At 44.4% G+C, this 10,389-nt stretch overlaps 1 protein-coding gene across 1 annotated transcript; it reads right to left on the reverse strand.

The window, feature by feature from the left end:
• Positions 1 to 401: 401 nt before the first annotated feature.
• Positions 402 to 10,177, reverse strand: SERPINB12 (serpin family B member 12). The gene is made up of 7 exons (XM_045886317.2): positions 9,996 to 10,177; positions 7,829 to 7,909; positions 6,920 to 7,060; positions 5,106 to 5,223; positions 3,408 to 3,550; positions 2,070 to 2,237; positions 402 to 1,092 (listed from the first exon to the last, which is right to left on the reverse strand). Exons 1-7 carry the CDS (start codon positions 10,161 to 10,163, stop codon positions 688 to 690), a joined length of 1,224 nt encoding a protein of 407 aa, XP_045742273.1. The 5' UTR covers positions 10,164 to 10,177; the 3' UTR covers positions 402 to 687.
• Positions 10,178 to 10,389: the final 212 nt, after the last annotated feature.

Consider the following 10,389-nt stretch of genomic DNA (forward strand, 5'->3'; position numbering starts at 1 on the left):
CCACTGCCACTCTCCTAGTTCAATGTCAGATTCACAAAACATATCCTGATCTGCGCAGGATGAGTGCTAGTCAGGACAGGCTTCCGTCCTTGAGCTCTCACTTAAATCCACGGGTAGCTTTTCTCCTCGGTGAGAAACATCTTACAGGGCATCTTCCATGCAGTAGAAGAAGATGGGAGAGGAAGAGGCAGGGTGTCTTGCCCAGCGATGACTCGGGTTTTAACTACCACAGAAATAGAGCTGAGTTTCCAAAACACATTCCATTTAAACATTTCCTCCCACTGCCCATGTTAAAGTGGTTTCTGAATTTATCCTCCCCTAGAAGTGGTCTAATGGTCTAATGACTTGATCTTTCAGGATTCCTTTATAAGGAGGTAGGGAACTTAAAGTTAGTACCATTCTCAATTACATGACCTGCAGGTCACAGAGGGTGAATTATATGCTTGAAAGCTTAGTATGATGAAAGGCCAGGGAGGGAGCCAGGGACTTCAATACTAATGGGGGTAGATGAAAGTCAGCTACAGGTTGAGAGAAGGATCAGGACAAGCACAGGCCGAGTGGCCGGAGGAAGGGGGCTTGGAGCTGTGACAGAAGATATCAGCAAGAATGCAAATGCCCATGTTATGCCAGGGGGAGACCATACTGCCACTTTCTTCCAGCTCCTGGGCCCTAGACAGTGTGCTCCTTTCAAGGAGAGCAGACCCTGCCATAGAAGAGAATGGTTTGGGTTTTGTTGTGTCTGATGAAAAAGAAGAAAGGGTGATCAGCAGTAAACGTCACCCGGGAAAGTATGGACCTTTCCATGCCAACAGCCCCACTGGCGGCAACTGCCTGAGTGCCATCTTCATCCACTTCCACAAAGGTTTTATGGACAATTTTTGACAGGTACAAATTGGGACTTGGAGAGATTCCAGTAAGATCAGCCTTCCCTTCCTCAAAGATATCCGTGATGCCCATGTCCCGTAGAATAGAATTGAGATCGTAGCTGTCTTTCAGGGTAAACTGCGGGAAGGAGACGGCTACTGTTTCTTCTGACATATTCTCTGAGCTGCTCCAGGCCACTATTTTTTCATGAGTGATGTTCCTTTCAAGCTACAAAAGGAAGGAAATAATGTTTACGGTCAGATTATGAGCCTGCAAAGGATGCCCCAATTACTTCAAAGGGCTTGAGTCTATTTCAACAGCCAGTAACAATCTTCAAGATCCTTCCCTAAGCCTCAAACTACTCTGATCTCATTTAAATTCCCCCAAGCAAGTCTCTTTCCTCTTTCGAAGTCACAGGACAATTTGATACCAATTCTGGTGTCCTCTGGTGTCTGACAGACTGGTGTCTGGGTGTCAAAGCCCAGCAAAGCTCAGTTGACCCAAGTTGGGCGAGCTTGGCCAAGCCTTAGCTTTCTGAGGCTCAATCCCCTCTTCTATAAAACAGAGATAATACCATTAGGCTCTGATTGAACAAAATGATGTATGTAAAGTATTTAACATAGTGCTGGCATACAATACATTTTGAATAATGGCTATTCTTGTGATCACTATCCGGGGATTTCTCTCTCCCTCTGTGTCCACCTCTTCACCGCACAGAACAACATAGAGCCAAGGCTCCCCAGCCTTCACTGATTCCCACTTCACAAGCAATCTATCCCAGCGGCAGTATCTCCACTCTGTCAAGGCACTTGCACCCAAAAACAGAGTTTAGCTCACAGGTCGTTATGTGAGCCATAGCAAAATAGTCCAAGCAAGAGGCCGGAAGTCAGGCTATTCAGAGGAAAGGAAAGCTGGTTCATTTGTAGCAATTCTCACATCACTCCGTGTCCAGATTCCTTGGTCTGGAGAACAACTGCAGAGAGCTATAAGATGGGAGAGGAAAGCCCTATCCAACATCTTTGGCATTTGTCCTTTTCTAAACCAATGTAGAAGAACTATCTCACCGAGTTGAGATTCCTATATATTCTCTGATATCTCTAGTAGATGAGGTGCTAGCCTTCCTCAGGCAGGTAGATAGTAAATAGGGCTGCTCTCCAAAGATCGACACTGAAATATTTTGTAGAAACATGAAAGTGAAGACTTACCTCTTCCAGGCCCTTCACGTTATCTGCAGAGTAAGGAGGCAGCAGGACGAACATGCTGAGCTCCCCCTTAATATACCTCATTTCAAGGATCTGTGCCTTCAGCTCCTCTATGAAGCCGATTCGAAATAGGCCCTTTTGCTTCATCATCTTCACAGTCTTCTTTTCATTCTGCAGTGGACAAGATAGAAAGTCGCAGGACTGCCACGGTAAGCTCACATGGCCTCCATCTCTCCATTAAGATGAGAAGGGTCTTCACCAGAAGCTCTGAGCCACACCAGTGATCCAACCTAAGAGCCCTCTGCCCACCGATCAGTCAGCCCTTCCTTTGCCAACACCTTATTTTCCCATGGTTTTAAGAGGTTCTTCAGCTCCCAAGACCACTCGTTGGTAAACTGTCTATCCACGAATCTCCCTACAGCCTAGCCAGGGGAAATAAGCCCCACCAGCTTTCTACCTTCTGTGCCTGCACCACCCAGTCTCTTGGCCCCACGTGACCCCCTGCCCTCGCTGGCCTGAATGACCCACCACAGCACCAGTTGGAGCCTTGGTTAAATGATAATCATCTACATAGTAAATAATAGCACTTCTTCCATAGGCTTCCATCAGACGAAAGGGCACCACCCCAGACACCTTGTATATGTGAGAAGTCACCAATCTACAGATGAAGATGCACAGCACTTGGGCGCCTAGGTGGCTCAGTTGGTTAAGCGACTGCCTTCGGCTCAGGTCATGATCCTGGAGTCCCGGGATCGAGTCCCGCATCGGGCTCCCTGCTTGGCAGGGAGTCTGCTTCTCCCTCTCCCGCTCCCCCCTCTTGTGCTCTTTCTCTCTCTCACTCTCTCTCAAATAAATAAATAAAATCTTTAAAAAAAAAAAAAGAAGATGCACAGCGCTTGCAAGAGGAACACAGCTGACAGGTGCTGGGCTGGGATCCCAACCTTCCCTTTCCTCCATTCTACAGTCTGATGGATTAGAACACGGGTTTTTGAGACAAATACTCACAGATGTGAATGCTAATGCGTGAACTTAGCTAAGTAACCGAACCTTTGCATTCTTTCCCCTCAAGTCCTAAGAGGGAATAATAGTAAGACTCATTTTCATAATGATATTTTAGCGAACAAGTGAAATAATGAATGGAAAATGCTCAGGGCAGTGTCTGGCACCAAGATGGTCAATGAACTTCAGATACTAATTTTTGCTAATAACAAAATATTCTTATCATATTGTATGTCACCCGGAGACCTAAGTTTTAAAGTTGAGTGTACATACTGCAAATCATACTTCTTAGTGGAAATTATGAGTGCAATATCTAGAAAACCATGTGCTGTGATATCATACCTCATTTAGAAAGAAAAGCGCATCAACTGTGTTTTCAGAATCGAAATATTTTTCCCATTTGGCCTTGAAGTAAACAGCATTCACCAGCACCAGTATGGTTGCGCTGTCAATAGCTTCCTCGTCGAAGAGTTCCTTGATTTTACCTTAAAAAAGGTTTCAGAGAACATCCTGAATGTGAATTGTGCCAGAAGTATTCATGTAGACAGATTTTCCTTCATGCCGCTTCCCCTCCCCAAGGCTAGGGCATGTCTGATTCAAGGACTAACCCAAGAAAATTACACCACTCCCAGTCCTGGATGCGGTGGAGGGGGAGAGGGGGGTGTGTTGGGGAGACACACTGTCACTCAACCCCAAGAGGGACCCGTTCTAAATCACTGAAACTGAGGGAATTTCCTTCCATTCCCTGAGTCACTGTTGTTGGAACTTGCCAGTAGACATCTATGCCATGACTTACCTTTCTTTTTTTTTATTAAGTTTAATTAGCCAACATATAGTACATCCTTTGTTTTGATGTGGTGTACAATGATTCATTAGTTGTGTGTAACACCCAGTGCTCATCACATCACGTGCCCTCTTTAGTACCCTTCACCAGGTTACCCACCCCGTGATCTACCTTTCAAAGTAGACTCTGCCACCTGATTATATTATAACCTCCTTGAGAAACAGACTACTGTGTAAACTTCCTATCTCGAGTGCTCATCAGAGCAAAAGGTATATGCTTACATATAAACAAAAATGCATATAAATATGCTAGGCCAGGATATAAAATCTATTCGATAGGGGCTTTCACATGTCCTCTCCCATGCCATCCCATGTCAACCATGAGAAGTAGGTATTGTTGTCCTGCTCTTGGTCCAGCTCTGAGGCTCCTTCCACCATAACACAGCCCTGAGGTGGACTGGAAAATCCCATGCCGTCAGGCAATCATCTGTTTGCAGTATGCATTCTTTCCACCACAAAATACCAAACCACCGGTCATCTGAATGCATGCCGAGTCCTTAAAGATGAGTAGAGCTTTCTACTGCAAGACTTCCACGTAAACTCCATAAATAATAGATTATGTTGACATCACCTACGCTTAAAATACTCCAGGAGATTTAACTAGTGCCTTAGTATAAATTTTTTTAGTGAACACGCTTTTCCTCTTGGCAACTGAGTGGAACCTTGAAGGAATGGGAATTTTTGTGGCACGTGGACCAAGTAAGGAGAAATAATTTTGGAGTTTGGGTGCGCAAGACAAGGCCAGACAGGGGAGTTTCATATTAAAAAATTATTCCATTTTATGTTGAATTCTAAATTTCACTACTCATCACTATCTCTAAACACCCCTTCATCCAGAAAACACCTACGTACTTAGTGAAAAGTTGATAAAAATTGGGATTTTATTATTTCCTTTTCCCTCTGAATAACTAGATTCTCTTCACAGTCTTTCTACTGACCTTTTGTTAAAAAAAAAAATGGAAATAGTTAACATCCTGCTGGCATGTGCTTGGCTGAAAGGATTTCACATTTTCTGATGGAGCAAAGGAGTAACACAGCGTAAGAGTTTAGCTGTTTGCACCTACAAAACTGGCTTTGAACACGGCCCATGTATGTGAGCACCTGGTTTTGACAGACTAGCAATCTGAGACCATGGGCTGACTTTTCTCCTTTTAAATGGAAAAGAACACCAGCTACAATGTGTTTGGTCTTTCTTACCTTGGCACTGAGATTCAACCCAAAAGTTAATCTGTTGTCTGGACTTTTCGGTGTCCTTCCGGAAATCAACACTTTCAATGGTTGTGTGATAAAATTGAATCACACCATCTAAGTAGTCCTGTTAAATTGGAATAAAGAGAAATAGTACAATGAAATCAGATAACCATGCTAATCGTTAGGTGTGAGGCAGTCAGGAGAAGCCTAATGAGAGAGATGGTCATTTAAACAGGATGCACGTGGTGTCTATCTATCTCCACTCTTAATTAGCCAGAGGCCTTTTTCACTCACTGTGGTGACAATTTAGGATACAGAATGCTTATTCATGGGATGCCTGGGTGGCTCAGTCGGTTAAGTGTCTGATTCTTGGTTTCTGCTCAGGTCATGATCTCAGGGTCCTGAGATGGAGCCCCACATCCGTCTCTGCACTCAGTGCAGAGTCTGCTTGAGATTCTTTCCCCTTCCTCTCCCTCCCCCTCTACTCCTCCCCCAGCTCACACACTCTCTCTTTCTTTCTCTAAAAATAAATACATAAAATCTTTTTTAAAAAGAAAAAAGAATGACTATTCATGAAGCAGCCCACAGTTACAAGGGCACAAGCCCGTTCCTACCAGATACCCTTTTCCTTGGACATCTCATTTGTGGAGACACTGCAACATGAGGATCAAGTAATTTGAGAAGCTTAACTATAAAATGCCTCTATTTTTAAGAATTAAAACCCTAACTAATGGTTACAGAGTTTCTGGAGCGATAAAAACATTTTGGAAATTGGGTGGTGCTTATACAACATCGTGAATGTGATCAATGCTACCGAATTGCATACTTAAAAATGGTTAAAATAGCCATTTTTACATTATATTTTACCACAATTACAAGGTAATATACCCAAACCACTGGCGCGTACATTTTTCGTAGGTGAATAGTATGATATGTGAATTTATACCTCAATAAAGCTAGTTTAAAAAAAAAAAAAAGACAGTATCGAAAAGCTCATTTCCACTGTGAGAGAACATACTTACTACGTTGGCCAAAGGAGGCTAAGCCCGCCCCCTCACTAGACCAGCCTAACCAACTGCATCACACATTTGCCTGTGGTCACACCCCTCATGTCCTTTGCTAAGTCTGTGGCTCCTTGCAGTGGTGACTGAAGAAGCTGATGTGCCTTGCGGTAGGTCCACGCTGCTCAGCCACGGAGCAAGCCGGGCGCCCTTTGGCTCCAAACGCAGTCTCCTTCTGCAACCCCGCAGTGCTGCTGAGTATGATTCTATCGAGGGGCGGCCTGATGGTGGCGTGAAAGGGGATTTTGGAGAAGCGCTGGGGAAGGAGCGTGGAGGGACGGGAAGAAGAGCTACCTCCAAAAGCTATTAGTCCCAGGACCCTCTTTCCACCCACAATGGGCCTCATAAACTGCTCAACTGAAAACTGGGAGAAGGGCAACAGACAGTGTGGGAGAGAAAGAGGTGGGCCCCGGGGAACCCCCCAAGTCCACAGCACATCCTTCTGTCAGAGAGGATTGCGTTCCAGATGCCAGGTGAGTAATCCAGCTACTCACTGATTTTTTTTTTTTTTAAGATTTTATTTATTTGTTTGACAGAGACACAGCGAGAGAGGGAACACAAGCAGGGTGAGTGGGGGAGGGAGAAGCAGGCTCCCTGCAGAGCAGGGAGCCCGATGCGGGACTCGATCCCAGGACCCTGGGATCATGACCTGAGCTGAAGGCAGTCGCCTAACCAACTGAGCCACCCAGGCGCCCTACTCACTGATTTTTAAATAGCATGCCTTATGATAGTTTTAATCACCAGCCATGCCGAACTCACCGGACGGATGGGGAATTCCTGCTCTCCATAAAGCCGGTTGGCAATACTTAGGTTGTAATCAACTCCGATCCTGTCTATCTTGGAGAGAAGCTGCCCGAAGTAGCAACTGAGCAGTCCACTCTCATCACTGGAAGACTCGGCCTGACAAAAGAAGAAAGAAAATGTGACCTGATCAGGAGAGTAAAATGCCACGAGACCACGTTGTCGTTTCACTTTGTTACCACGTGGGGGAGCAAGTGAGAAGAAGGGAGGAATGGAGGGCGGGAAGAGGTCCCAGTGGAAGATCATGGCTCCCACTTGGTATCAAGGTCATCCAGGAACAATACATCTGGGGACTCAGCAGTGCACGCTATGTTTTAGATCTGTGCACCTCGTTTTTCTCTATATTCAAAAAGATACAAGAAAAAGACAATCTTCTCTCCACCTTCCTCTTAAACTTTCTAAGGTACAGGGGTATTTAACTAGGAAAATATCTTTCCCACTCCTGGTATGAGAACCAATAAAAGCTTTGTGTACCAGTAGATTACCCCACGAAACAGACAGGCCAAGGTATAGAAAGAGAGTAAGACTCCCACAGCTGATTCCTATCCCTTACTACCCTTCATCCTCAACCATGCTCCATCCTGAGGACCTGTGGCCTGGAAAAGGAGGTGAGTCACGGGGCTTTGCTCTGTCTTCATCATGAGCAGAAGATACCATATCCTACTCTTTAGGAGACTAGCTTACAGCCAACGACATAAAAGATGCATAATCAGAAAGGAATTGGAGGTCCCATGGCATTCTTGCTATTGTTGTTGCTGCTGATGACAGCCAGGTCCTAACGTCTGGGGATAAGTAACCATTGTCAAATATGGCATAACCAGAATGAGCAGGTCATAAGAAGAGGGACAGGAGCTCAGGGTGGCTCACCTGCACTTCTTGGTTTTTGCTTTTCAGACAGGGATCAGGTTCTTTTCGTTCACTCTGGGAAAATTCATTGAAGTGTAGTACCTGTGGGAGGATGATTACGGGGTCTCTCAGACAGTACAAACAGCAGGAGGTCTGAACAGCTTCAGAAATGTTTTCATAGTGTGACAGGGACAGTGATTCCATAGTCAAAAAATCAACAACAGTTCAAAGGGTAGTGGATGTTTCTTTTGACTTGGCTGTGAGGTGGAACAGAAGGAAGTAAACTGCATGTTACCCCCGGGGTCCACATTTAAGAACGAATGCAACCAAACTAAAAGGCTATCGAGGGATCCATGAGACACACGTGGCTATTGAGCTGGCCAGGCTTTAGTGTAAAACACACACTGGATTTTTGAAGACTTAGTATGAAAAAAAAAATGTAAAATATCTCACTTATATTGTTTGATTACATGTTGATATGATATTTTGGAAGTATTGAGTTAAATAATATACATTATTAAAATTAGTCTCACCTATTTCTTTTTACTTTCTTATGGCTGCTAAATTTTTTTAAATTACATATGGGATTTGAATTGTATTTGTGTTAGCACTGATCTAGACCTTCCGATCGATCAAGCAAGTGAGGACAGCAAAAGACAGCTACCCAGAGCATTGCAGAAAAGTAAGAGACAAATACACATCTTGCACTGCTCAGGACAGTTTTGCTGGGCAGGCAAAACCCAAGTGCCTGGAGAAAGAACATCTGAAACCTGACCGGAAGGATGCCAATCACACTCTAAAGCTAAGTTTCGCCAGTGAAATAATATTCCTAATAAAAGTAAATGAATAAAGCAGAATGACCCCAAACATATTCTACCTTAATCCAAGAATTCAACTCCTCCATACTAGGGACAACAGTGGGGTCCCCACATAAACTCTGTGCGGTATGTGAGATCCAGGGAAGTTTTAAGACCAACCTGAGGAGCCTGTTGATTATTTGGGGAGTTGTTCTTGTCACATTCATTCATTCATTCATTCTACAACTTTGTATTGGATGGCTACTATAAACCAAGCACTATTCTAGGACAAAGATTTTCACCATCTGTAGGATTATATTCTAGCGGGGGAGGCACATAGTAATGAATTACTGTATGCATTATCTTGGAAGATGGAAAATGCCATGTGGGGGAAAAGTAGCTAGGGTAAGAGGGAATTTTACAGGGTTGGGAGTCAGGATGCAACATTAGATTGAGAGGTCAAGGTAAGCCTGGTTGAGAAGGTAAACTCTGATCAAAGTCCTGAAGGAGAAAGTAAGTTATAGATCAGTTATCGGGGGGTGGGGCCGGGAACCATTAGGCAAAGGGAATGTAGCAAAGGCCCTAAGGCAGGAGTGGGCATGCTTACCCAAGGAATCTGGAGGCCAGTGTGCCTGGAGGAGTGGGGAGGGGACAGGATGACAGAGGGAGTCACCTGGTTGTCAGGAATTCAGATATTAGATCTTCATGGGCCATTGTACGGACTCGGGCTTCTATCATTAGCTAAATTGGAAGTCCAGGTTTTGAAACGATGAGAAATAGGCTCTGAATGAGGTTTTTAAAGGATCTTTCTGGCAGCCAGGTTGAGAACAGACTGTCAGCAGAAGCAAGGAAGCGCATGAGGAAGTTGCATCCAGGTTAGAGAGGATGGTGGTGAGTCAAACCTCAGGGACACAGTGGGAAGCACCTGTGTTCTGGATGTGTATCAAGAGAAAAGCCTTTTGGAGTCTGATGTGAAGTGAGAAAGAAAGACAGAAGTCAAGGAGGACGCCAAGATCTTTAGCCACTGGATACATAATTGATGCTTACTAAAGATTTACTTACAGAAAGAGAGAAAACACATAGACATTAAAAATATTGCTAGTGATATCAGTATGGATAATTATAGAGTGGAAGGGGGACAGACATGCAGACAGACAGACGGAGACAGAGAAGGTGACTGAGAAAAGCTATGAGGCTGGGAGGCTGAAGAAGGGTCATGAAGGAGGCAGAGGTTTAACTGAGCCTTGAAGAGAGAGCAAGGTGGGATGTAAATGAAAACTCCAGGGCAGATGCAGCCTCCCCCTGAGCCTCAGGCTCAGTGAGCAGCGTGGCTTGCCAAAGGGGACTAGGGTCTGACTCTGAGAGTGGACCCAGAGATACTAGATCCACACCTGGTCAATCTGTTGTGCACTGTCACTTCTGGCCCCCAGGCGGACCATGCCAAGGGCAGCCGAGAGGCTCAGAGGACAGAAGAAAATGTTTTTATGAGGATCATCTTTCCTTATCTCCTGGAAAAGATCAAAGCAAAATTTGGTGTTGGCTGCCACGAGAGAATCCATCCTGAGATTGACGACAGTCTAAAACCAAAAACAAAACAAAACAGAGAGAGAAAACATGATGATCAGAGGAAGATAAACAATTCTCATTTTAAATACATGAGATATAATCATATACAATGATTCAGCATGTTATTAAAAACTCAAAAACTAAGGTCATCATCATCCTGGTATATAGATATTGATGTCCATATTGATATTGATCCAGACAGAGGTCTATTTTCATTTA

This window comes from Mirounga angustirostris, unplaced genomic scaffold (assembly GCF_029215605.1).
Source record: "Mirounga angustirostris isolate CCGP_5_RB_7025 unplaced genomic scaffold, mMirAng1.0.hap1 SCAF_14, whole genome shotgun sequence".
In the NCBI taxonomy this organism is placed as follows: domain Eukaryota; kingdom Metazoa; phylum Chordata; class Mammalia; order Carnivora; family Phocidae; genus Mirounga; species Mirounga angustirostris.

Coding starts and splice junctions, on each gene's coding strand:
- SERPINB12 (XM_045886317.2), bottom strand. CDS start 10,163: ATGGATTCTCTCGTGGCAGCCAACACCAAATTTTGCTTTGATCTTTTC. Junction 5,224..6,919: donor AGGAATTCCCCATCCGTCCG/GTGAGTTCGGCA, acceptor CCAATTTAACAG/GACTACTTAGATGGTGTGAT. Junction 1,093..2,069: donor ACGTGAAGGGCCTGGAAGAG/GTAAGTCTTCAC, acceptor TTCCTTTTGTAG/CTTGAAAGGAACATCACTCA.